Source organism: Colletotrichum tamarilloi (genome assembly GCF_030869305.1).
Source record: "Colletotrichum tamarilloi strain Tom-12 chromosome Unknown Scaffold_30.1, whole genome shotgun sequence".
Classification (NCBI taxonomy): domain Eukaryota; kingdom Fungi; phylum Ascomycota; class Sordariomycetes; order Glomerellales; family Glomerellaceae; genus Colletotrichum; species Colletotrichum tamarilloi.
In genome coordinates, this window is record NW_026849413.1 from 3157 (window position 1) to 28295 (window position 25139).

The 25139-nt window shown below is 51.3% G+C and overlaps 11 protein-coding genes across 11 annotated transcripts; 3 read left to right on the plus strand and 8 right to left on the minus strand.

Moving 5' to 3' along the window:
• Window positions 1-564: 564 nt before the first annotated feature.
• Window positions 565-3086, minus strand: CTAM01_08484 (C2H2 finger domain-containing protein; the record flags this gene model as incomplete). Its single annotated transcript, XM_060524504.1, has 5 exons — window positions 565-1520; window positions 1571-1944; window positions 1994-2316; window positions 2413-2602; window positions 2659-3086. Coding segments are annotated over 5 exons (2271 nt in total), but the record flags the coding sequence as incomplete, so codon positions are not given.
• A 1728-nt stretch (window positions 3087-4814) lies between these two features.
• On the minus strand, window positions 4815-5612 carry CTAM01_08485 (uncharacterized protein; the record flags this gene model as incomplete). Its single annotated transcript, XM_060524505.1, has 1 exon — window positions 4815-5612. One exon carries the CDS (start codon window positions 5610-5612, stop codon window positions 4815-4817), a length of 798 nt encoding a protein of 265 aa, XP_060380724.1.
• A 325-nt stretch (window positions 5613-5937) lies between these two features.
• On the minus strand, window positions 5938-8019 carry CTAM01_08486 (uncharacterized protein; the record flags this gene model as incomplete). Its single annotated transcript, XM_060524506.1, has 1 exon — window positions 5938-8019. The coding sequence occupies one exon, from the start codon at window positions 8017-8019 to the stop codon at window positions 5938-5940; it is 2082 nt and encodes a 693-aa protein (XP_060380725.1).
• Window positions 8020-8552: 533 nt separating this feature from the next.
• CTAM01_08487 (uncharacterized protein) lies at window positions 8553-9806 on the minus strand (the record flags this gene model as incomplete). The annotated part of the gene is made up of 3 exons (XM_060524507.1): window positions 8553-9085; window positions 9151-9257; window positions 9361-9806. 3 exons carry the CDS (start codon window positions 9804-9806, stop codon window positions 8553-8555), a joined length of 1086 nt encoding a protein of 361 aa, XP_060380726.1.
• Window positions 9807-11227: 1421 nt separating this feature from the next.
• On the minus strand, window positions 11228-12760 carry CTAM01_08488 (uncharacterized protein; the record flags this gene model as incomplete). The annotated part of the gene is made up of 1 exon (XM_060524508.1): window positions 11228-12760. One exon carries the CDS (start codon window positions 12758-12760, stop codon window positions 11228-11230), a length of 1533 nt encoding a protein of 510 aa, XP_060380727.1.
• A 1743-nt stretch (window positions 12761-14503) lies between these two features.
• CTAM01_08489 (uncharacterized protein) lies at window positions 14504-15226 on the plus strand (the record flags this gene model as incomplete). Its single annotated transcript, XM_060524509.1, has 2 exons — window positions 14504-14513; window positions 14574-15226. 2 exons carry the CDS (start codon window positions 14504-14506, stop codon window positions 15224-15226), a joined length of 663 nt encoding a protein of 220 aa, XP_060380728.1.
• A 787-nt stretch (window positions 15227-16013) lies between these two features.
• On the minus strand, window positions 16014-16985 carry CTAM01_08490 (uncharacterized protein; the record flags this gene model as incomplete). The annotated part of the gene is made up of 1 exon (XM_060524510.1): window positions 16014-16985. The coding sequence occupies one exon, from the start codon at window positions 16983-16985 to the stop codon at window positions 16014-16016; it is 972 nt and encodes a 323-aa protein (XP_060380729.1).
• Window positions 16986-18627: 1642 nt separating this feature from the next.
• Window positions 18628-19095, plus strand: CTAM01_08491 (uncharacterized protein; the record flags this gene model as incomplete). The annotated part of the gene is made up of 1 exon (XM_060524511.1): window positions 18628-19095. One exon carries the CDS (start codon window positions 18628-18630, stop codon window positions 19093-19095), a length of 468 nt encoding a protein of 155 aa, XP_060380730.1.
• Window positions 19096-21417: 2322 nt separating this feature from the next.
• On the minus strand, window positions 21418-22955 carry CTAM01_08492 (SH3 domain-containing protein; the record flags this gene model as incomplete). Its single annotated transcript, XM_060524512.1, has 4 exons — window positions 21418-21481; window positions 21537-22576; window positions 22711-22814; window positions 22919-22955. 4 exons carry the CDS (start codon window positions 22953-22955, stop codon window positions 21418-21420), a joined length of 1245 nt encoding a protein of 414 aa, XP_060380731.1.
• Window positions 22956-23656: 701 nt separating this feature from the next.
• CTAM01_08493 (uncharacterized protein) lies at window positions 23657-24088 on the minus strand (the record flags this gene model as incomplete). Its single annotated transcript, XM_060524513.1, has 1 exon — window positions 23657-24088. One exon carries the CDS (start codon window positions 24086-24088, stop codon window positions 23657-23659), a length of 432 nt encoding a protein of 143 aa, XP_060380732.1.
• Window positions 24089-24470: 382 nt separating this feature from the next.
• On the plus strand, window positions 24471-25022 carry CTAM01_08494 (uncharacterized protein; the record flags this gene model as incomplete). The annotated part of the gene is made up of 2 exons (XM_060524514.1): window positions 24471-24605; window positions 24864-25022. The coding sequence occupies 2 exons, from the start codon at window positions 24471-24473 to the stop codon at window positions 25020-25022; spliced, it is 294 nt and encodes a 97-aa protein (XP_060380733.1).
• Between the last annotated feature and the right edge of the window lie 117 nt (window positions 25023-25139).

Genomic DNA, 25139 nt, shown 5'->3' on the forward strand with positions numbered 1-25139 from the left:
CTTGCATTCTCTTGCTATCATGAGCAGTACTCATTCCGCGGCCGTCTAGGCTGCTGTCTCCCTGAACTTAGTCGTGGCATCTTTAGTAGTCAGGGTCGCATTGCGCTGTCTCTCTCGGTCTGTCTATTCTCTTGCGCAACGCTCGATAGCACCCGGTCCTTGCACCTGGTTTTAGCACCTGGTTCTGGCACCTGTTTCTGGCGGTTCTAGCACCTGTTTCTAGCAAATGGTTCTAGCACCTGGTTCTTGCACCTGGTGAAGGTGTGACCTTATGCTTGGCCATCATTTGCTGAACGCTCTTTTCAATCCGTACTGGCTCATCTTTGTTGCCGGTAATGATACTGCATGTTCATCCCCCCTATCTAGAAGACTTCCCTTGATGTAAGCCCTGTCAATCAGCATTCATCATTAGGAAAGTCGACGTATGGTAGTCAATCGGGTTGTCATTCATGACTTGCCTGTACGGGTGCCCGCGCATCGAAGTTCACAACATAAACTACATTTGATTGGAAACCTCGATACCTTCAGTTTTCCCTGCAGAATCTTATGCCCTGTGGCATGGGATTAAGACACAGTGCCATGAATCTTCATGGCGTGATTTTGGAGGTGCATCTTGTGATCGAGCGTCATCTTGCAAACCTTACACTCAGATCTATCACCGTCGGCGACTTTGGACAAATGCTTGCGTCGGAAGTGTTTGGTCAAGTCATTAGATGTGTAGAACTCATGGGTGAGTTCGTCCAACTGACCCCGGTCGTCCAAAGGTAAGTCTAGGGCCTGGCCAACACAGACAAAGCACCTCTTGGGCCGCTGCTCGCCATGAGTGATGAAAACGGATCGTACGGCGACATCCAAGCGGCTACCCTCTGGCGGATCAGAAGTAGGGTTACAGACTGCGGCCTTTGGTGCCGATTGAGGGCGAGACCGGGGTACAGGAGATCCTTCCTGCACAAGACAATATGCTGAAACGGCATTGATGGCTTCGTCCCTCCGTCGGTATTGGCCTTCCAGCGTGGCCACGATCGGGGCGGTTAACTTCGCCATCAGGTGTCTTTGTGCTGGGCCCTGAGGTCGACAGGTGTCGCCCAGTGTAGGGTGTGCAAACCCGACGCCATGGATCTGACGCTCGATGTCGTCTGTAGCTTGCTTGTCAGTCCACTCATCTCTGATCTTCTGTTTGAGTTCTCTCCGAAGCCTCTGCTTTTCGTTCCGTATCATTCGTTTAGCTTCTTTATGCTGTTGAGAGCCTTGGGGCAGTTCTCGAAGAGCCCTTGTCAGGTCCCTGATAGTCGGATGTGTGACGACTGATGCAGACTGCTCTGACGTAAGGCCAGTAGGGCGGCGCTCGGAGATGGAGTGGCCGATGCTGCAGGACTGCTTGATGAGCGCCTGTTGTGGCTTCTGACCCCGAAGGACACCCCAAAGGTCGGCTGAGATGTTCCGCCCGAGGTAGTGCCTTTGGAAAGGATCGGAGTTGCCATGTCCTAGAGCCAGATTCCGGAGGGCTTCGCTGACGTCGACTGTGGTGCAAGTTAGCATTGCTGGTCATCAAATTATCAATAACACAGACCACTCTGATCGAACGCATTGGCAGCATTGTAACGTAAGTTGTACGCTATCGTAGGATACTCGAAGCCGAGTATTTCGCCGATTCTCTGAATCCACGCCGCCATCATGCCAGAGGAGATGCGATCGTTGGAAATTTGGTAGCCCGTCAACGTCTCGATGGCCCGACGAAATATGAAAGTATTGTTCAAGTCCTCCCTCAACGGCAGTGGCAGCTCCCGCTCGCCGGGATGTATGTCCAGGTTATCAAGATGGTGCGGCGAGGTGAGGCTGGATGCGTTGAAAGCTTCATGTCGGAAGAGGACGCCCAGGAGGAAAACGTGGGGGCTTAGGAGCAAGGACGGGTCGAACATCGTCTCGGGGATGGAATATGTTTTCCTGTGACGTAAGTAAATCCTATCGGCCGCAGCAGACCGGAACGACTCACTGTTCCTTCTCTCCAAGATAGCTTTTGGTAAACTCTGGAGTAAACCGTAGGAGAAGCTTGTGTGGTCCACCGTCTGGGTCTCTGGCAAGTACGACCCTGATGTCCTTGAAGCGCAGATTCAAAGTCGCCTCTGGGCGAGAACCGGCCGGAGCAAGCAGGAGGAGAAACAGCACGGCGAGGATACGTAACTCTCCAAGTTTGAACGACTTCTTTGTCGTGCTCAGTGTCGTCTCGATCTGCTGCTTGAGGTCGTCGATCGTCATACAACGATTAGCTCGGCGCTGCTCGCTTAAGCGGTGCTTCTTTCCTAGATCTCGCAGAACCTGCAGCTGTTAGTGGGAGCGCTGGTGTCGTTCTGTGTAGGAGAAACCTGCTCTATGCATGCTACGGTTCAGTTTCTGGTTGATCTTTTTACCCACGGCTCTCTCGAAGACGAGCCGAAAGACCTTCCAGTATGTGCCCAGTGAGCTCTTTTTCTTGGTTCCGCGTTTCTTCCTACCGTCCTTGCCAACCTTCTGACTCAGGACCCAGTCGAAGAAATTGTACATGAGGCCGAGCGAGATCTTTGCGTAGCAATCTTGTGGGTCGCGCTTGAGAACACAACAGAACCTATCAATGAATAGTATCAGCAGGCTGAAGAGCGTACGAAGTCCGCGAGCACGTACTGGCGCCACTGCTCCTCCACGGCGTCGAGAAGCACCGTCGTCCCAGGGCTGTAATCCTGACAGGCGAAGGGATCCTCATTGAACGCTTCCACCCTGCTTCGCCAATACTCGGATGACTGAACGTTACTGTCGAAGAGCCTGATTTGGTCTTCAACATCCACATTGTCGTCGCCGAGATCGTCGATATCGGTGGCATCGGTGCCCGAGTCACCTTTTTGGTCCTTCGTATCGAAAACATCGTCGCCGTCATAGTCATCGCTTTCCACTTCGGCAGTGAATGACGCATCGGAATCGTAAGTGTCTACGGTCGTGCGTCGGCGTTTCGGCATGGTGAGAATTGAGGCGGCAGTGGGGAGGGAATGAGCAAGCAAGTCGGGAGAGTCTGGCTTGGAAAGCGTATGGATCGAGGAAACGGGCGCACTGGGCAGTGCAGTGCCCGTAGGTTATGTAGTGCACGAAGGTGAGCCATGGCAGGGCCCATTCTGGCGGCCACATTTGGCTGTTGGAAACTGACAAGCAAAAAAGGATCGGGGAGTCAAAAGAATCAATAAACTGGTCGTAGCCGCGTGGACAGTTCAGGAAGGTGTGGCTGAGGAACCATGGCAGGTACTCTGGGGTACATGTCGGGGACGGGCAAAGGTGAGGGTCGCTTGGCGGACACGATGCCTGAGTCTAAAGCGGCGACTGTTCCGTGGCAGATGGCCCGCTGGATTCGGCGGCAGAAGCTGTCAAAAACGGCGGCAAACTAGCCGTCTCTTAGTTTAAGGGAGTAATAATAGTAATAATAATAATAATAGTAATAATAGTAATAATAGTAGTAATAGTAGTAATAGTAATAATAGTAGTAATAGTAGAGATATAGACTAAGAGGATAAAGATATTATTTATTTATTAGCCGGTATTCTATTTTGACACTTACTTACTCCCCTCGAATCTTAAAAAACAAAATAGAAAGAAAAATGGCTACGTATCCGCGAGTAATTATCCGGCACGTCAAGGGAACAAGCTCACATAGGCACTTCTTATCAACTGGAAGGAAATTAAACACGGAGTTTCCTGTCACAGTAGCCCTCCGAGACTCGAGAAGCCGTAACATCGGGCGCTACTTATATATAGGAAGCTTCTCTTGAGAAAGCGAGAAGTAGATAATCATTGTCCCTCTACGAGACTACTGCCTCCCCAGACTCAACAGGCCACTTTGGTTCGTGGCTCTGGTGATTCGTTCACATCTGTCCCTTTCTAGAAGGACCCTATGCAGTCCTTCCACTTACACGACTTTGGCCGCCTTCCTTTCCTCATCACAACATCAACACGGAACTTTTGATAGCTAGCACTTTGGAGGGAAGTCATTGAATCGTTCAATACCTTTATATATATATTTAATTTGGCAAGTCAATACAAAATGAAGAGAAACATTCCAAGCTGTTGCCGCGAACAGCGAGAAGGTAGACGCCAAGACCATGACACAGCAATACGTCCAACCAGACGAGCAGTCCCAAAGGCTAGAGACCCATACAAGGAGTTAGCATAACGTCCATCTCGAGTCGGCCTACTGTAATTATTTATCTAATAGATATCCCCATCCCCGGCGCGACTGCCGAGAACGAAGCCAATACATATTGCGACGCTCTACGAGGCGCTCCAGTGTTTGGCCGCCTGAAAACCATTTACACCAGAACTCTTGGAATAAGGATGGCGAAACCTGAACTGCTAGACCTTGGGCTTTTGGCGTATGGAAGCACTGCCGCTAAGGTTGAAATGAGAGTCTTGACAGCTTCAGTCGTCGAGGCACACCTGTCGTTTCACACAGGCTATATGGTGTTCAACTTCTTCCCGAGTAGGCGAAAACATTCCTCAGTCACATCCGGAGCGTAACAGCCTAGTTTTTCAATATATCGCGTCATTCATGTGAGTATCGCGATGTATTGTGGTAAGGACACAGTTAGGTGACAATCTGAGGGCCTTTGTCTGCACCATTAAACCAACATAGGAAAGATGAGAAGAAACGAACGAGTGAATAGGGATCTTTGACCAAAAAAAGCAGACACCCTACCATCAAAATGAGCCCCCTTCCTAGGGTACGCATGCCATGCTGGCATCGTACTGCTAGGGAGTTACTCAACATAGAATTGACGGAAAGCAACACGCCTTGAGGACTAAAAACAGAACACCGACGCACATATCATTGTGACAGCCTGTCGTTCACCGGCCCTGCATGTATATCCATAGTCTCCTTCGTTCTCGATAGATTCCCTCCGAGCCAGGGATAATGTAAGCCGTAAATAAAGCGGGCATTGTTCTTGGTGTATCGTCGCCTCAGCGACCCCTGAGAACATGGGCGTCCTTCTCCGTTGGAGGTTCCCGATGAATGCCGTGACGTGCTGATGTTGTGTGTCGTTTCCAATAAAGCGCGTCTCGGCAGGGGTCCACTGTTCGTTGACAGCCAGGTCGATCTCTTTCGCGATGCTCGTTTTTACCAACTCCGCTATGCCCCTTGGTGCGCCTCTCTTGTGAATGGTGTAGGCATCGGCATACGTTTGTAATGTCGTAATCAGTTCGCCAAGTTCCGACCAGTCTAGAAACCTGCCGTCGCGGCCGTCGACACTGACGGCAATCACGTAGATGCCTGCCTCATTCGAGTCCTCGTCGTAGTCGTGAGGCCGGTTCGATCCGAAATCCATTGCCACAGTTCCTTTGATAATGGACCGCAAGAGATCGCGCGGTATGATGTGCAACACCTCCGTCGTTTCCCAGTCTCTGACGTGGTCGAGCCGAAGCTGCGCTATCGTACAGTCAGGTTGCTTGGGCATGCCCGCCGCAATGAGCTCGTTGGCGATATCGGGAAAGCACAGTGTCAGCTCGTAGAGCGAATCGCCGCGTTCTAGTACCTTCAACATGTCTACTCTGACACCGTCCATCAGGGGGGTCTTTGAAGAGGGGCTGTAATTTGCCATTGTGCAGAATTGTGATTTGTGGGTGTGGAAGACGTTCAGAAGGAACGTTGACGGTGTATGATGGCGAAAAGCTTTACCCGGTGTTGGGCAGGTTAACATGGGAAGGAAGAAGGTGCGTTTCGGCAAGGGGTCCCCCTTCCCGGGTAGGCAGTCACGCATATCACTTGTTTTTGCAAAAAGAGAAGGAGAAGATGGGTCCACACACTTGCCGTGATGCTGTATTGCTACATCTATTGTCTTATTTCCATGGCCACGTTGGGCCATTGTTAGGCCGTTGCCCCGTCTTCGTGTCTATCTGTCTACGCCCCTGTCAAACGTCCACCGCCTAGCCGACAGACAGAGTGTCGATTGTGAGATTCATGCGCTCGAGCAACGGTTTGGTTGTTGGGAGATTGAAGGCCCTCGGCATGCAGAGACTGGTCTGTCCATTGGACCTCACGAGGCAATTCCCAATAAGACAAAACAGCCCGCCTTCAGCCTGACGCGTAGCGTCGAAGAAGAACAATCCTTGAGGCTCCCCTGGGACCAGAGAAATGGAGTGGCTCGACCAAGCTAGGCACATGTCTGGATCGTTGTCGAGCTCGCCCAGGTCGTTGAGCAGGTCGTTGACCAGGACCAAGCGGTGTACCCAGGCACGAAAGAAGTGCCTGTCGATGAAAACCACGTCACGTGGCCTCAATTCCTCATCTGCAAGTCCGCTTGATGACCCGAGCCGGGCGTTCACCCCACGGAGCATCTCGTTGCTCCGCAGAGCCACCAGCTGTAATGCGCGCTCAGAGATTCTTATTCTCTTGTCTCTGGACATCCAGACAGGTGCTGGCTCCTTCCCCATGGCCGTCTTGGCCGCGCGGTACAAGCCGACCGCAGCCCAAAAGGCCCCTCGCGGAAAGAGTGTCTGGAACGTGTGATCCACTTCGTCTCGTAGCCCAGCTATTTCTTCCTCGATGGGCTCGCCGCGTAGCACTTCATCTTTGTGCCTTTCCAAGTCATAAGAAAACAAAGCATCGCCTTCGTGGAACGCCTGATTGATGGCGGCCATTTCGCACATTACCAATCGCACGTTGGCGGGCACAAGTCCGGTGATGGAAGACAAGAAGTGGGCTGCCGAGAGATGCCATCCGGTCAACTGTATCAGACCGACAGTGGCAGTGCTGGCGTCGGCATCTACTCTGTAATTGACGGGACTGTCAACCGTCTTGTGCAGGTACCCCAATATCAGGAGTCTCTTGATTGCCGGGTTCCAGATTCGGCCATTGGAAGCGAAGGCGCGTTGCGCCCTTGGCAAGGTCATTCCTTCCGTTGAGAGTGCGACTAAGAGAAAGGAGGCCAGGTGTTCCTCCTCGAATCTGCGGCGTGGCTTCTGGTTTAGAATCGCCCGTGGCGAAAGCAAGGCATGGACGGTGACGTTCCTTGCATCGTGTGCAAACGCGCATGCCGCCTGGGCCTTGTGTACGCTGCCCGGTGGTGATTTCCGGTGCAGAACAGACTGCAGATACTGCTCGTCCCAGATGATTGTGTTTTCAGCATCCTGTAAGATGATGTGTCGCATGCCGAGTGATGGCTCAAAGCCCTTGGCCATTCGCTGTCGTGTGACCCGAATCGAGTCCGGCGACATCATGAAGCCTCGGACGTGGGAATGAATTCTCGCATCAATGGCGCGCTTCATGTCGTTGACTTTTCCTTCGTCGGACCCGAACAATACAACTTCGCTCTGGTAGTCCGCTGCGCTACGGAGCTGCAGCATGTGGTCTGCAATCACCTTCGTTGTAATCTGCCTCGTCGACTCGTCCGTCCATTCCTCCCCCTCGTACGATTCCCATTTGATCGTTTCCAGGCTGAACTTGCGAGTCGCATACACAAGCTGGAGCGTGGTGATGGCCGAGCCGTTGTATTCGTTGAATAGTCGCATTGCACGTTTGAGCTCATCGCTGAAAGCTACAGATGCCAGCCACACAATCCGTAACATGCCTTTAGTCGGAAGCACCGATGCCAACCTCAACATGGCAACAGTAAACTCCATGCCCCAGTCCTCGTCCAAGTCGAAGATGACAAGCTGACATGCCGCCTCGTCTGGCACGACTTTTCCAACCATTTCCGTCGGATCCGCCACTATCTCAATCTTTGGATCGTTGTCCGCGTCGTTGCGCTGCCGTGCGTGCCACTGCTGAATTCGGGCCATTTCCGACACTGTCGAGGTACTGTAAAGAGCCCGGGTCGTCTTGTTGGCCGATGTTGCCGCAATTCGTCCAAGGTCGTTGACCAGTCTGGTGCTCTTGCCCGATGCGGTGGGCGCTTCAATGTAGGCAAATGCGACAGACTCGGCCGAGTCGTACCATTTCCGCATCTGCTCGTTCACGTCTTGCCACGAGCGGCAGGTCGCAGGAGGGTTGTGGTGATTGGACCCCATGTTGTTGTGTTGTTGATTTTGCATTGGTAGTTGCAAAAAGGAAGTTGCCGCCGAGTCGACGTAACGGCCAGGCTCCTTGGAATCTGGGAGCAGTGTAGATGTGACGGTGGGTCATCGGTCACACTACCTTACCCTGACCTTGGACAGATACTTCGCTACAGATTTCTTGGGATAATCTACTGTTGCATGAAACTTCCAAGAGGCCCAACCTCCATGGATGATACCAAAGTTGCAGGCTCTTTTGAGGAGATGTTTCGTGCCCCATGGTAGCTATGGAGCACGGTGAGCTCCAGCTATCCTCAACGTTCTGTGCCCTCATTCGGCTTGGAAGCGTTTGGCATACTTTCACTCTTCACTTTTCGCAAGCACACACGTTTATAAATGACTTTTTATTCATGCCCACCCCCCTCCCCTTCCAAAAAAAAAACTACCTAAACTTCCCCTCCAAAAAACCCGCCCACCCTCCTTTCATTTTATACCTAGGGTTCCTAGGTCTTCGTCGCTCCGTCAAGCCAGCTCACCCCAAGGTGCTATCAGTTGTTATAGCCGTAGTAACCTTGACCCCCCCGGGGCGGTTGTTGCTGGGGCCACGTTGGGCCACGATGTTGCTGCTGCTGCGGCTGTCCGCGAGGACCACTGTCATAGTAGTCGTCGTAGTCTCTTCCGTACTCATACGACGGCTCTTGCCGGTGTTGCTGCTGCCACGTAGGGCCAGGGCGTTGCTGCTGCTGCGGGCGTCCACGAGGGCCATCGTCATAGTCGTCATAGTCGTCATAGTCGTCGTAGTAGTCTTCGTACTCTCCTCCGTAATTGTACGATGGCTCTTGCTGTCGTTGCTGCTGGGGGCCATACGAGCCTGGGTCTCGATTCTGATAAGGAGGCGGAGGCCGCCGCTGCTGTTGTTGTTGCTGCTGTTGAGACCACGTAGGGCCAGGAGGCGCACCGGGACCGCCCCAGTTCGGGGGACGGCTGGGAGGCGCGTTGGGACCGCCCCGGTTCGGGGGACGGCTTGCGGTGTTGGCTGCAATCTCGCTCCGAACACTTGTAAAGTGTTTTCCCGCAACAACTGCGATCCGGGATCAGGGCTGGACACTTCATTGTCGGCAATGTCTGTGGTCCAATCACTCCTACAATACAGCAGAAAGTAGGTGTGACCTGGCGCGCCGACTTTCCAGTCAAGTCTGGCGTACTCGTCGGAGACTGGCGGCGGGTACGGCGAGCCGTCGCATCGGAAGACACTGATGCGGTCAGCGTCCTCCTACGAGCGTACAGCTCATCGACTCAATTGTTGCGGCAATGTCCTTTGGTGCCCCTGAAATATCGAGAAGGTCGTTTTCGTACGTGGCGTCTACTCGAACGCCTTTTTCAGGGTGCCAGATCATCTTGTCGAACAAGCCCTGATCATGCCTTGCCCAGAGGGTCGAATTCATGCGCTCCGCCTGCACGAGGTTCCGAAACTTGAGGGATTCGCATTGTGGCCCCCATTTCTTAATCATCCGTACAAAGGGGTCGCTCTTGAGGTTTTGCGGCGCATTGCGCCGTGTCCGCGTCATGAAGGGGTTGACGTCGTTGCGCCGTGACGTAGATCGTTGTTCTCTGTCCTCGGCGGGAAGCATGCTGTTGATCATCCGGACCAGGACCACCATGCAGTGGATGCCCGAGAGTTTGTCAAAGTCGTCTTGTGATGAATCCGTTGCATCCAGAGTGGGCCATGCGTTGATGAGGAAGAGACTCTGCTCTTCTGGGTCTTGAGTTGTCTTGCGAATGTCCGTTTCAATAAGTTCCATGGTGGCGTATCTGGAATGGGGGTGATGGGGACTTTGAGATTTGACTTTCCCCAGGGAGTGTGAGGAAGGTTGTTTGACAAGCTTGCGGGAGATCGACGCGGCCCGCTGCAGCCGTACCTGCCTGGGTTCGACTGTGGGTCCACCCGCCGCATCCAACTTGTTGTCCGATTTCGCAGTTTTGTTTTCTTTCCTTTTCTTTTTCCTCTTTACAATCACTTACCTTTGTTATTTGACGGTCAAACGACACAATGTCCGACCATCACCACGCACCATGGCTCCCTGAGCCCAATGTCGATACTGTTGCAGTCGTCTGCGGGCGACGAAGTGACCTGAATCGCAGGCAAAAGCGCCGCTCCTGGTTCGTCTGACTGGACCCCAGGCTCTGTGTTTTGCCAATCCATTAAAGTGATCTCCTTGTTTTGGGCAATCGGCGGGAGTCTTGCCACGTGAGCTTGATACGAGGATCCATCTGGGCTGCAATAGTCCGAAGCTGAACCCATGAACATGCCGTCGTAGCGTTCTGGTCTGGGTGCATGCCGACACCATTGCCAACAACCAAGATTCTCCCATTCTGAACCATCCAACCCTGCTCCTTAGACTTGAGCAGATCAGTCGAACCAAATCCATATGGAGAAGCAGCGCATACTAGATGATCCGGATGGCAAAACAGCTGCTAACACATGGCTGCATCAAGAACATCCATCTTTTTTACGTTGGAAGAGAAATCCCAAAGCCTTCAATCATTAGCGCATGCTTGTCCTTTCACACAGTTCAGGCGACTTGCCACTTCTACCCGGGTAGGCCAATAGCTTGTTGGAAGCTGCTTCAGTTACATTAGGAGTGTCACGGCTTGAGTAATCATCATTCGCAAGTCTCAGGCGTTCGGGTGAGGATCGCTACGTATATTTTTGATGGTATCGTTGCAAGAGGGCAAATAACAACTCAGACGCCTTGCTCGTACCAATCCAAAATCGACATAGGAAAGAGTGAGTGGACAGCGATCCTCGTCCCTATAAAACAGACACCCTGCCTCCAACGTGAGCACCGCCTCGATACACATGCAACCTTTGATGCTGTAATGCTAGACACAAAAAGTTGAAGGCGAAGTACCCAAAGTCCAATATGTTTCAGAGAGCGAAAAGCAAGGCAAACAGATTACCAACAAACAAGTAAATCCGACAGTCTGTCGTACATCGTGACCTTGCGTGTGCTCAAGTTCCTCCATCGTCATCAACAAAAACGCTGCAACTAAGGATATTTTTTCTGTATTGTTTGTTCTTTTTCGCTTTTTTTCTCTTCTGTGTTCGTTTTTTCAAGTTTTTTTTTTAAGTTTTTTTCATCTTTGGGCTCTCTGGACCTGGAAATGGCCCAGCATGAGTAACGTATGTAGAGTATGCAGGCTTTTCCTGCAGGTGATCTATCTAACCTTCACTATGGTAGCGAGGGCTTAAAACATCGTTTGAGGAAGGGTCCGCGCGTGGGGAGTATATAGTTTCCTCAAAAGGTTCTTGCACCATTACTTGCGGTAGCTGGTGCTCTCGTGATGCAGTCGGTATTCGAGAAGTAGGCCGACGAAATGTCTTGTTAGGCGTCCAGGCCGCCATGCTGGAGGCCTCTGGTATACCGAGGGGTGTTTGAGTTTGAAGCATTGGCGTAGTTGTCTCAAAACCGTTATCTGTCGACGAACCAAGTACTACTAAGTGCCCCAGTTGCTGTTGTTCATTGAGAGAGTACGCCGGGGATTTCGAGGGACCGGACGCGGCGTCTTCACGCAACGGCTGCTCGAACGAGAAGCCAAAATCAAAGTCAGCAGTGCCGAACTTGAGGACAACATCATCTTGGAGGTCGTCAGGCCCTTTAGGTGTAACAAGGTTTGTGTCATCCTGCTTCAAATTGTTGCTTGTAGATGGCTGGTGGGCGAACGATATGGAAGTCCCTGGCGTAGACTGTCGTGGCGCACCACTTGTGGAAGGAGTGAGCGCGTAGTAGCTCGGCTGCTGGCTTGGAAAGGAGTTCGTTTGCTGTTGGTAGCCGGGTTGCAAGAACTCAGATGATGTTCTCATGCGTTCAAGGTTTCTCGGTGGTACGGGAGCCGTTCCTATAGCCTTTAGTTCTAGTTCTGAATGGTTGAGTCGTAAGCACATACCCAGCGTCGCAAGGGATTCAGACAAGTTGAGAGGACACGACATTCGTTGGCGCAAAATGTTGAAGTCAATGTCGTTGAGGGTCTCTCTAGATAGACCACAGTCCGTCACCAGCCTATCAATCTGCCGCCTGCCGACGACTATGTCGAATGGCACCGGCCCAAGTACATCGTCAGGGACGACGGCGAAATTGCAGTCGCCGAGCACAGCTTCAAAACCTGGCACTCGAACGTGCACTCGGACAAATGTCTTCGTCTTAGTATAAACAAATGCGGTACACACCGTATACTCTTTTCCAGGCTGGCCCGGAATCAACTCCAAGCCAAGCCGTTTCGCGGCTGAGTAGGCAAGAAGAGTTTCTGGGCAGGCAGAATCGTAGTTAGTCTTGAGAAGCGTTCTGACAGAGGAATCTCCTCGCGGTTTGAGCTCAATACGGAAGTCTTTAAAGTTGCCGCGTTGAAAAGTTGGATTAGGCGGTATTTGCTGGGGAACTGTGTTAAGCAGCGAAGACTGGGCAGCTCTGGACTCGCCGAGGACTTGTCTTGGAGCGTCCGAAACACCAGTTCCCCTCGATCTCCCCTCAGCCCCTCCTCTCCGGTATTCAGGATGTGGTACAAGAGGGATGCGTTCTTGTTGTGAACGTAGTCTCTTTCGGTTTTCGCTTGGTCGAGGATTTCCGACACCTAGATTGGTAGTGTTGGGCTCAGTGAGCGGACGTGGAGGTGAAGAGGCTTCAGGTCTGGTAAGAGGGCGCCGCCTTTCGCTGAATAGCTCACCAGAAGCTTTGGAGTGTTTGAAATTGCCACGCATAATGTGTAGAGCTTTCTGACTCTACAAGAAGGCCCTAGTTGTAAAGGGGGTGCTGAGTAGGGTGACGTACGGGCTTACGAGCTTCATTCTGGGGGATGAGACGTTACTGAGTTATTCGGTAAGCTTGTCGTAGTGGCTTGTAGACTTCGGTGGCTTTAAAAATACAAGCAGTCATATGAAGGAGTATCTCGCTCCTAGTGGAGGAGGAGTGAGAACCCCCAAATGAAACTGCAAATGACAGAAAGTAGAGGAGGCTGGATATTGGGGAGCAGACGTCGGCAAAGCCGATCAGTAATTCAGTCAGAGCAAGGTCTATCAGGCTGAGACTTGAGAGTTCAAGTATTATGTCTATAATAAAGATTGAGATAGGCGAAGTTTGGGTCTATGAGGAAAACGTATGTCGACAACCACAGCATTCGACCCAGGTGCCTTTGGCTGCCAACACATTCAACCTTCCATGATTTTACAGATGCCTGCGAAATCCAAATCATGGCGCAATTACAAAGAACAATTACACTGCCACTGGGCCTTACTTACGCTTCAGAAGCCGAGCGGATGCCCCCCCTTCCCCATGATGTTGAGTCGATGAGCCAGCGAGCGCAGGCGGGCGGTGGGGCAGAAACCACGAAGAGTCTGGAAAGCCTAGTCCGCAGCAGAGGGATATCTGTCATCAGTGCCAAATCTAGATTCCGAAATCAGATGTGCAAATCAGGATCGGTCTCCTCACCGACTTCCAAGAGGAGAGACCGGTTCGACAGGGGGTGAGGGGAGAGGCTGAAGATGAGAGGGGCGGCTCTACCCAGAATCCTCAAGCTATCTCATGAAATAACAATGTAGGTATCTGTCTCGAAACAATTCCAGTCATGAATTCGATGTTGTAGCCTCATACGGATGCCTTAATTCTTATGACTTTTGCCAGAACACACTTGAAGGGGGGAGCTGAAGGCTGCATATGGCGGTCACTGCTGCAGCTCCAGAGGCGTGCTTCCCCCCTCACCACCATGCAACCACGATTGCTCGTTGAAGCATCCAACGCGCATCGGTGCTCCACCCACCCTCATTTTTCCGAGAATAGGTGAGCTGGCGCGTCTCATTATTGATGCCGGGCAACGCCAAAGCAGGCTCTACTGACCCCCCTGACTGTTTGAATGATTACTGGTGCCACCCCCAAAGCCCCCTCCTCTCACGACTCGTAAGAGCCGATGCAAGAACGATAGGCGCGGATAAGTGTCGCTGACCGCAATTGTAAATTCGTATGCAAAAATCTGCAGATTGTTGAAATTCCAAACAAAATTACAAAAGCTTTTCGTTGCATTCTTCTTTCCTCCCCGTGCGGGTTATCACCGCTTCAAGTCGGGGAGAATAGAATCACTATGGCGACGCAATGACTTTCGTTTCAACCACGTGAATTCTTTCTGACTCTGTCGCCTCACTATTTCTGAATAGGCAGATCTAAAGGGACTTTTTCTCAGCTATGGTGAAGAGTCCAAAATTATCCAGGGATTAGAGCATTTCTGGACATGTATAAGGGTGACTTCATCACTTCTCCAGGCCTTCTTATCTCCTGTGTTCACGAAGCAATACTTCAAGCAACCCCCGAGTGTCATCAAGGCACTAGAGCAAACGTTTGGTTCATTCGATCGTTTAAGCCCTTACCTGCGTATGAAGACATCGATCAATACAAGTCCCAACACCTACTGATCGCACTTGCGAACACTCCAATACGGGTAACGCCCTACCAGCATGACCACAGGTGTGTATACAGTCATACTGCCAGCTTCCACTAGACGCGCTATACTAACAGTCGCTGTAGTTACAAAACCTCTTGCTATTAGATCAACTTCGTCGTCGATCGCCCGGAAACCCAACGGGCTACCTCTGGGAAGCGCCAATTCCTCGAAGCATAACCTCCGTCAAGCCTCATGGCGACCAAGGCATTCACATTCACGGCCAAGACAGCCCAAAAGGTCCATATCCTCTGGCTATCTGAGCTGCCATAACACTCAGTTTTCTGAGGATGTTCAATGCAGCTATGGTTGCCCATTATCAATTGCGACTACACCCTCTACCATTTTTGATGATGGCGTAAGTCCTGAGGACGATGGACGGTCGACCGCACAGCGGGCCAACGTGAACAACAAAACTGAGAACTCAATTTTATCAGAAGCAAGAGCTTCCACCGAGAATGACCCGGAGGAGTGTCATAATGATCATCCCGCTGTCGGATCTCAACTGCCGATCACACTCAGCGGACATCAAGAGCACTCTCAGCAAAAATCACTTTCATCGAACCCATGCCCAGCTCCCATCAGCGCCGAAGACTTTAATTGGAGTTCTATTCCAGCCGTAGATGAGTTCAAGAATGATCCAGCACACGAATACTGGGAATGGAATTCAGAGACACAACAGTGGTGCCATACGGACGAGGAAGGACTTACACTTTCGTGCCCTGCTATGCTGGATTAGCTCTACTCTTTATCTTATTGCAGTAGCATCAAGATACACCACATTTGTGCAAAGCAGCGCAGCCTCCAAATTGCCATGCTTTATTGAACTAGAAGGATCTATGGATGATATCGGTACGTTCAAGGGAAAACAAGACATAAATGGGCATGTTTATGAATAGAGGACACATTAGAAATAGATGCCCACCAAGTAATGTAGTTTTAATATTCCACTGTAATTTTGGTTATTATTAATTCTGGCTCAGACTGTCCAAACAGAAGGCAACTGATCAACACAAGACTTTACGTGCAAGTGCTTTCCGAATTCGCTTCGGGATGGTGCTTGAATCTGATGGTTTAGATCCTCAAAGGATCAGCATGCACACACGTCTAGTACTGCCGGCCCCGAACTCTGTAGCAAGCAAGAAAGATAAAACAAGGTTTTAATTTTTTATCTACTTCAAATATAATGCTTTAAGCTTATAAGTTGCTGTTATCTCTCTACAATTACATTTTTGCCGCCGATTTTATGTAGCCGTGAAAAGAGTAGGTACATCAGATTTATCCCCCCCCATTAGATTTCCCATAGAAGCTGTTTTTGAAAGTATGTGCAAGAATCTTGAACAAAATATACATGGAGAATGGGCTCGAATTATTGCTATCGATGATGAATCACAGGCGGGTAGCGAGGGTGGAAATGAGATGTTGCTGATTTCCATGGGTTGAGTTCGCAGGTTAGTCGAGTCCTTCGAAAAGCCATATCTGAGACAATCGTCCGCTATTCTGAAGATAAAAATGACCTCATGAAATCATTTCCCGGCATGCGGCTTGACAGAGTCGATGTCGTCTTTGAGCTGCATCTTGTCGTGAGGTGCTCCGTGACCGTATTGTGACGCGCGTCCCAGTCTCCCATATCCTTGAGCTTCCCTAGAGCATCGAGATAATGCATCTAATTCGAAAGACGTGGGAGGTGAGGATAAATGAGCTTCCATAGGAGTGTCAGGCGAGCCGTCGATCTCGACCCGGCTCACAGATCGGGACAGTCCCGAAGCCGCGCCGGGTGGATACAGACGGCCGGTATCAGACGGCCCCACAGAATACGGACTAGGTGAACTCTGATCCAACGGCGATCCTTCATGCCGCCCGACGTCAAGATAGATCGTCGCGGGATTCTCCTTGGGAGCATCAAGTTGCATTTCTCGGGAGATGGCCTGTGTTCTGTCGACGGACCGGCGTCGCTGGCCGCAGGCTTTGCCGGCCGCGTTCGCCTTGCCGCGAAACCCTGTGCTGAGGAATATGCTGATGTTCTGCCATTCAGGAACCACATCAAGAACGGCAATGTTGGCAGTGAACCGAGAAAATTCACTTCCTCGTATGAGCGTAGTAACGAAGTGTGTAGGTTTCGATAAGCCGAACGGTGACCAATAAGGCATTGCCTTCAGGGAAGATGGCATGGGTATAAGCTGTAGACCTAGGCTGATTGCAGTTGCGGCAGAAATGTATGAATAGTCTAGAGTAGTGTAAATGGCGGATCTGGCTGTGAAGTTGGCTTCATCGTTTGCCACCGCCACCTCCACAGTGATGAGCTGTTCAGACCCATTAATGCCGAAAGGCGGTCGTTCGCAAAGTTTAGATTGGGCTTCTTGACTTCTGCATGTTCCGGCCTTGGAAATAGAAGTACTTGTGGTTGTGGATAGCAACTCGTAAGCTCCTCCTTCTGCTTCATCTAATGTTTTATGTTCCGAGTCGAAATCATCGAGTCTATTGGAGGTTGATGACATGGAACAGCAGTTTCCGAAGTGTACGCTGTGTGGGAGCATGGTAGACTTTGGCTGGCTGTGGTGGGTGTCGCGGGAAAGTAGGGCGCCACGGTATTACCACTTAGATGTCGGTTCGGTGTGTAGGATTAAACTGCCCTTCCTTCGTTGCCGAGAAACAACCGCATCTGCGTCTTCTCAAGCCAAATAGCGCGTTGACTATTTTCTATCTTGAATCTTGAAGGCTGCCGATAAAGATTTGATGCAATGAATGTTCGGAAACGTAGAGTCTTTGTACTGTACATACGCGGTTGGGGATGGTCGACGAAAAGGACGAGGAAGGCGAGATTCAAGACAGAGTGCGGCTTTGCTGGATGCAATGGGCGACCGTTGTAGGCCAAGGGCAGCGGAACATTCAAAAAAACGGACGGGAAGGCTATGCGCTAGGAAATGAGGCTTAGTTGTAATATAACCATATTCGTACCACAAAGAACCGGGTGGTTCGCGAACGAGGAGGCATCCGCTAGCTGCCTGATGTATCAGAGGCCACCCACAACCTCCACAGCTTGCAGAAGTATAAATGCTACTTGCTTGCCAGCTCATGTTTCACTCCAATCAAGAATGGTTCTATGCAGCAAGTCAGTAGTCTGGGGCTTGAGAAAGTTTGACTATAGTGCTATGGATACTCGGAGGCAGCAGAAATGATGAAATTCCAAAATCACAAAGCAGACCCCGCGATTCTAGTGCATGACTTACCACAGGGTCCTGGATAAACCCCGCATCTACTGTAGATTTGTATTGAAATTTACAAGATGCCCAGATATCCGCGATGGGGAGAGGAATAGCACGCTGGCTAACGTTGATTGCAAGGCAGGCAGGCAGGCATCGCGAAACAACGTGGCGTTTGACTGAACGCCCTACTTGAAGAGAGGATAACGGCCAATAGCTCAACAGTACCCAATCAGGATTCAGCACGTTGCTTCGCAAGGCGGACTACGGGCTGATAAACGTGGGCACTGTGTAGTCTGCATTCAAGTACTAAAAGCGATCTCTTGGTGATCTCGTATCAATCTTCCAACTTGATCGCCCTGAAAATGCATGATTACACCGAAGGCACATGCATGGTTTCTTGATCCTGCTTTGCCCGCGCACTTCTCCATCCATGAACCCCGAAGGAATTCGCCTCACCAATCTAGTCCCCAAATCCAATGGCCTACCAAGTGCGACCATAGCCGCTGGCTACGACTAGGGCCCTATTTCTCGCCTGGAACTTCCTTTTAGAATCCTGTTATTCTCACTAACCGCCTTGACGAAGGCCCGGGGTACGGATTGCATGTCGTGGTTGTTGTAGTAACACTGCTGACGTTGAGGCTACTGCTTCCAACGTCCTTCAGATGGTATTGCCGTTCTGCCTACTTATCGTACCATTCATATATAGACTTATAACTGTCCAGAAAATGCTCACTGATTTTATTTGATCTGGCGGTGCATTGTGCTTCTAATATAGCACCTGCCCATAGAAATCATTATCCTTCGCTGAAAGAGTGTGAACTTCTATCCGTAAGCTATTGCCCTGAAATTCTCTGCGGTACTTTTGCTAATAGGTGCCAGCGCTTTTGCGGCAAACCCTCAACCAGCCAGCAGTGTCCACCAGACTTACGACCAAATGAGTGGCAATGAGACTCAAAAATCGAGTAGAAATAAGGGGCTTTCAGGATCGAAGTCAGATCCAAGTCTATATTCAAGCACCAAATCGTCTAGAGGAAGCTCATCCCAAAGTCATGGCCTGTCTAGCTTGGAATCACGCCTGGCCTCAGATTCTCTGATCACCAGCACTGCTTCCGAGGGTTTGCCGGCAGGCAGGGTCCATCAAGCGATATGTTGTCGCTCTCTTGATGAATCGTACAGGTTGACTGATACAGGAGAGGGGAAAGGCGGGCAGGAGATGGACCCAGCGTTTTCCAGCCAGGATCTGCTATGGGAGGAGGAATATTCACGCAAGGGTCAAAGCCAGAGAGACTTTGAAGAAGATGAAGCACATAGATATTGGACCTGGGATCTAACGGCACAAACCTGGTGTCACGTGGAACAGTCGACAGGCGCGGTTTCTTGGGTACCACATCAGCTTGATTAGAGTTAACTTTTCTCTTGTTTTTCATTACGATTTGGGATCTTTTCTTGGTGTAGATGGATTGTTCCTTCCACAAATAGTAGACCAGTCTCATTTGCTTAGTATTCGAATAGTTTTTACGGTATCAAGAAGAAGATTGTTGTTTACAGGCCCATTTGTTCACCAGGCAGTCTGGGGATTACCGTAAACTGCATGCTGAGACTTTACAGAATGTGGAGGAACAAGAAATCGTATTGAAAATCAATGTTTGGATATCCATATGAGTGACAGATTGATCAGAGTGAGCGCGACCATCAATGGCACAGTGGCGTTTTGTAGATCAATAACTTCCCCCCCGGAGCCTACGAGATACCAAAGACAGAAGGCGAAAGAAGATGCCACAGACACAAAGATGTAGATCGTCACTCTTCTGAACGACACAGCTTCGCGAGCATATAAACCCCAAAATGGTTCTCGAACATTGCTCAATTCATCAAATCGGCAACAACGCTTAGGAATCCGCGGAACCGTATCTGTCGGTAGTGGGCCCTGATAGCGACGATTCAAGGCGAGCATCCAGGCCTTGAGAAGCCGCAGGCGAGATCGAAATTGGTTCGCAGTGGAATCAAAGGGTTTGTTAGGGTTCTTGTCAGCGATACCTGGGTCCTTCCGACAATGATAGTGTTGGTATCCCTATCACAGGGATATTGGTTGATTGGTTCGAACCGTGGGTTGACGAAGTAGGTCAATTGACTATATAATCTGCTGCGTAGGTGTAAAAGGGAGGTTCCAACCGTAGGTTGGGCAGGCTGCGATAATCGGAAGTAGGGCCGTCTGCCGTACGTCGAGGTCGAATTGGACTTCCAATCCGACAGATAGTAAATATGCTGAAACTCTTTCGGGCTAACGGGGCGTGGGCCTTCAGCTGGGCCGGCCTACCTACCTTGTTGAGAGGCTGGCTGTCGCTGCTGTACCTACCTATGGCTGCGTAAGCGGGTTTCTCTGCAATAATGGTAATCGAGGTAGGTGTGGTGTCTACGAACAATAGAAAGTGGATTCTTATTACCAACCTCTTCACTGCTGCTACATTTACAATGGCTCGCCCCAGAATCACACGACGGAACCTCCTCTTAATGGAACTGGTCAGAGCGACTGATCCTCCGCAGTAGGAGGTCTCCCAGAGTTGGGGTCGCAAGCAAGACCGGCTGTGCAAGTCATAATCAATGTGGGTATTGTAACCGGATAGGCGACGCCTAGTTCTTTGTCGAACATCTTACTCGCTTTGCCAAAGCTATCTATCTCGTCCCTTCTACTTTCGAAATGTATGTTTGTTGGGCTTATAGGCCTTAGAAGCATGGCAGTAAGACAAAGGAGATCCTCCCGACTGGAGTTGTCGAAAAACTTCCAACGGAGTCTCCGTCTAGAGCTACATACAACGTCAGCCGTCTGTCATGGTAAACCACTCGGTTAAGCATCGATGAAGGAAATGCAGCTTGAGCCATACTTAGAAAAGCACAACTGTCTTGTAGTTCTCAATAAGGACACCGGACATAAGCTCCGTCCTCTCTACCTCTAGATTCACTTGGATTGAAGTTGCACTGCTGGACGTTTCCTGACTCAGCAAAGAACCAGCTCCAGAAACAACGTTTCAACCCGCATCGACAAGCTTTCCCCAGATCGTCCCAAGGACCACTGAAACAAGTTGCCCCTGCTTCGTACCCGTCGGCAAGCGGCAAACGTCGATCTTTCCTGACATCATGGCTCTGATACCCACCTGTTGATCTGTGTTATTTCGATGTACGTGGAACTGCCTCGGTTCATTTCACAACACCATGACGGGGAAGGTTCTCCCAAGGGCACGGAATCTTGAGGCACAACCAAAGCCAGTCCGGGCCGCATGTGGTCTTTGCCATAGACCCCATCTGTGCCACTGCCTCATCACATAGTCGATTTGTCACGCGGGGATACGAATGGTGCGATAAAAATGTGTCATAAGACGAAGTGTTCTTTTCGTTTCCCCAAAGCCTATGGCCTATGATGGACGTTTATGCTGTGAGGCAATTACACAAGAAGAAACATCTTCCCGCGCCTCCTTGATCCAAACGCCAGGACTTGTTAAAACGAGGTTTGGTCGTTATCATTAAGGACGTCGTTGGAAAGCAGGATGAGAAAGGACCATCCGGAGTATCATGAAAAAGCAATAGGATCTTGCGGTGGCGTTTGTTCTCCTCCACTATCCCCTTTGTACCTGCATCAGGTATGCATTTTGGTTCGATCATGCTTTGAATGGAAAACATTTGGGTATTCGGGTTTGCACCAGGTTCGCGTTCGAGCCGTCGGTTCAGCTTACTCACGCATCTTCACGTAGTTGCTGGGGAAGATGCCGTGTCTCGTTCCGATCATGCCGGTCCTGTCGTGAATGTCAGCTTTACACCCGTAAAACAAAGAAACACCCTTTCACATACCACCAGTCAGTCTCGCTCTCGGTCTTCTTCAGCACCGTGATAACGTCGCCCTTCTTGAATCCTAGATCACCAGGCTGGTCGGCATCGAATGTGAACAGCGCAACGGCCTCGTTCTTCTTGAGCATGGCCGCCTTGCCAGTGAAGTTCGGCTTGGGAGCAGCCGGTCTACCAGGAGGACCCGTCTTCTGGTCGTTGAGGCCGTAGCTGGGCGACGGGTTGTCTCTGTAGACGTAGTCGTCATTGCCTCTTGAAGCAAATGTGTTGGAGCGTGAGACTCCAGTGTTGGAACGCGAAACTCCACCGAAACCGCCTCCAGCAGGTCTATCATAGACATCGTCCTGCCATGTGCTGGATCTCTTGGGTCCTCCAAACTCGCTGGCGCCACTATCTCCACCACCAAACACACTGCTGCGGTTGTTGTTTCCAAACTCTCGGCTGTTGTTGCCGTTCCAATCGTCCTGGCCCTGGCCCTGGTCGTAAACGGGAATGTCGTTGTACATGGAATCGTTAGCCTGACCGGTGCGGCCGGCATTAAAGGCGCGGGAGTTGAGGATGTTCATTAGGGGCGCGGCCTGGGGCGGGGAGCGGACGCTGCCGGTCAAGATCTGGGCGGCGGTGTAGCGGGTGCCGTACAGCTTCTCGTTGGCGTCGCGGCGCTCGATGATCACGGAACCCTCCAGCGAAACACCGGCGAAAAGACCCTTGGTCTTGGAGTAGGAGAATATACCGGCAACACTCTTCAGGGAAGCGGCACCGGCGGCCTCGGCGTTGCGGCCCACGGGACCAGCGGCGATGGAAACGTTTCCACCAAGCGTAAGCGAACCAGCCTGCGCGAAGGTCTTGACGGCACTCGCATCGTTCAGAATAAAGACGAAGTCGGTCAACTCAAAACCAATCTGTCCACCAAATCCCGCACCTGCCGTGCCGATAGCGCTTGGCGCACTCCATGATCCATCGGGAAGTCGCGAAACGACGAGACCGCTACCGAAGCGGCCGGAACCGAGGAAACCGGCCTTGAGGACGGTGAGAATCGCAAGACCCTAATTACACGCATTATCTGTCAGTATCGCATCGGCTTGGGGGTGGTTATCGTGAGCGGTGGGAGGCCTCTGGGCATCGAATGCGCCAAGGCAGGCGGGGGATGGCAGATCGCGGGGTGGGAAATATGGCTCACCTTCGCGTTGGCGAGGACGGAGGGAGGAATGATCTTGTCGGGGCTGAAGGCTTGACGAGGGTCGATAAACGACGTCAGGATCTTGCCGCACTTTTTGCATTCCGCTGTTATGGTTCGGTCAGCTCATCTGTTGTGACTGAACAGGATGACGGGTGCGATGGTGCAGCGGGATCACCGGCACCAGCCAAAAAATAATGGGTGGACTTACACGCCATAGACGACGGGAGCGGGTTGTGGAGGCCCATGCTGACGGTGTACCGAGGGGTCGAGAGAGAGGAATTACGATTGAGTCGGATGTTTTTTCCTCGAGATTCGGTAGGGGAGGAAGAAAGAGTGAAAAAGGTGTCGAGTGTTGGAGGTGAAGAGAGGGAAAGAAGAAAGAGAGACACGAAAAGGTGAAAGCGTGTGCCTGGGATTGCGATTAGGTATCCGTAGGTAAGTAGGTATTACGGATACGGTTTCTTGGGGATCCTTCCTCGTCCACGGTTCCCGCAGTAAGGTAGCTGCGTGCACCCACACCTCCGCGTAATTAACGATTTAGTGGGGTTGTGCCGCGATAGGTGAGGATGAGAGCCGCCGAGAGGCCTGCGCCTCTTCTAAAGTTCTTTCCTTCATCGGTTGCTATGTGCCGTGAGCTTTGCTTTGCTTTTCTCCTAGTCACATTAGGCACGTCTTGTTAATCTTATTAATCCCGTTGGGCTTGGCGGATGGAAAGTGTTCCGGGAGGAAGGAGAATGGGCATCAATTGTTGTTTTCTTTCCTGCTTCTTGCTTCTTTTTAAGCTTTCATGGCTTTTCAGCCGAACTCTCGTATCGGACGACGCAGGTTCATCAAACAAACGAAGCGCAATAATTCATCGATATCCACTCGAGCGCGTCATCTCAGCTGGTAGGAGCTTTCAAATCATGAATACTTCTTCTCGAGTGCCAGGTGACATGCCCCTTCATTATCTCCGGGCTGGGATAGCCGTAGCAAAAATTCGAGAAATCACGGACCATGGACCGGGGGAGCTTGGTGTAAGCTGGGCTCTGGCTGCCCTGGTGAGGCGGCGCAAAGGAGGCGTGACCTGGACGGAGTGAGGTAATTCGCGGGGTACTTCTGAACTTCTGTCTGTTCGGGTTCGGCGCCAGTGTGGCGCAGGCCACTGACGCGCAACCCCCACCGTCAAGGATGGCGTTCCGAGCAGCGCGCGCCCACACCAGCGGGCAGCAGCGATGGACGCCTCGGCCGCGCAGTGACCACCTGCTGCTGACGGGACTGGCAGTGGCCCACCCGGCTCCAGTTCCATCCGCGCAGTTCCAGCCTCGCCTTTGTGAGGAAAGACGCACCGGCCCCCGAAACCTCCGCCGTCATTGGTTTCGCCGCCAGAATTGACCATTTTTGCAACTTCATCATCAAACCTCACGAACCACGAACTACCAACCACAAACCATCGCGCACCACATCCGACTCCTCTCCTCTTCTAACGAAGCAGTCACCGCTAGGAGGACGCTCATCACATCTACGAGAAAAGTGCGGCGTTAGATCGTGGCATAGTCGTCTCTCAACGACTGCAACCACACGCCACCTTCAGAGACTGACGATCTCGCACGCGCGGCAACTCGCCATAAGCCTCAGCGGCGAGGAACGACACCCAGAAAACAACCCGCACTACTCGGGTACTGGGATTTACTTTGCCACCGCCGGTTCTCACCAAGTCTCATCGAAGAACTTTCGTACCCCTATTCCCTAGAGGAAAAGAACAAGAAAACTCTGCCAAAATGTCAGAAGCCTACGAGCGCGAACGCCAAAACAACGCCCGTCTCGACGAGCTCTCAGCAAAGGTCTCCGCCCTCAGAGGCGTGACCGTCGACATTTACGACAATGCGCGCGCCCACGAGGTCATTGACAGCACGGTATGTTCCCTCGTCGCCTTCTCTTTTCGCTCCGCTTTCCTTTCCTGAACCCCTTTTTCAACATTTCGTTGGCAAGATACCCCTGGTATTACATGATGAGGAACATTGGTCCGTGTTTCGGAGGCAGCCTCAAGACCTGCTGTTTGACGACAGAACCAGCACTTTGTGCAACTCTGACCCCTACCATCCTGCCCATATTCTGTCCATCAAGTCATCAGTCTTTTCTTGAGATAGGTCACTGACATATGGCTCTACTAGTCCGAGACGTTCTCATCCATGTCGACCCAGCTCAAGGGCTCCGCCGGCCGGTTAACCCGCATGGCCGCCTCTGGAAACAAGGTCGCCATCCTCAAGCTGTCAGGCATCATCATTGGCATCTTTATCGTCCTTTACTACATCGCCAAGCTGTTCTTCTAAGGAGGAACACTAAACAGATTACATTTTACGACAAGCAGGCAGAGAACTGCATAGTATGGGGGAAATCAACGACAAGGAGAGCAGAGCACATCGGCCGCCAAGGGAGAACTGAGTTTT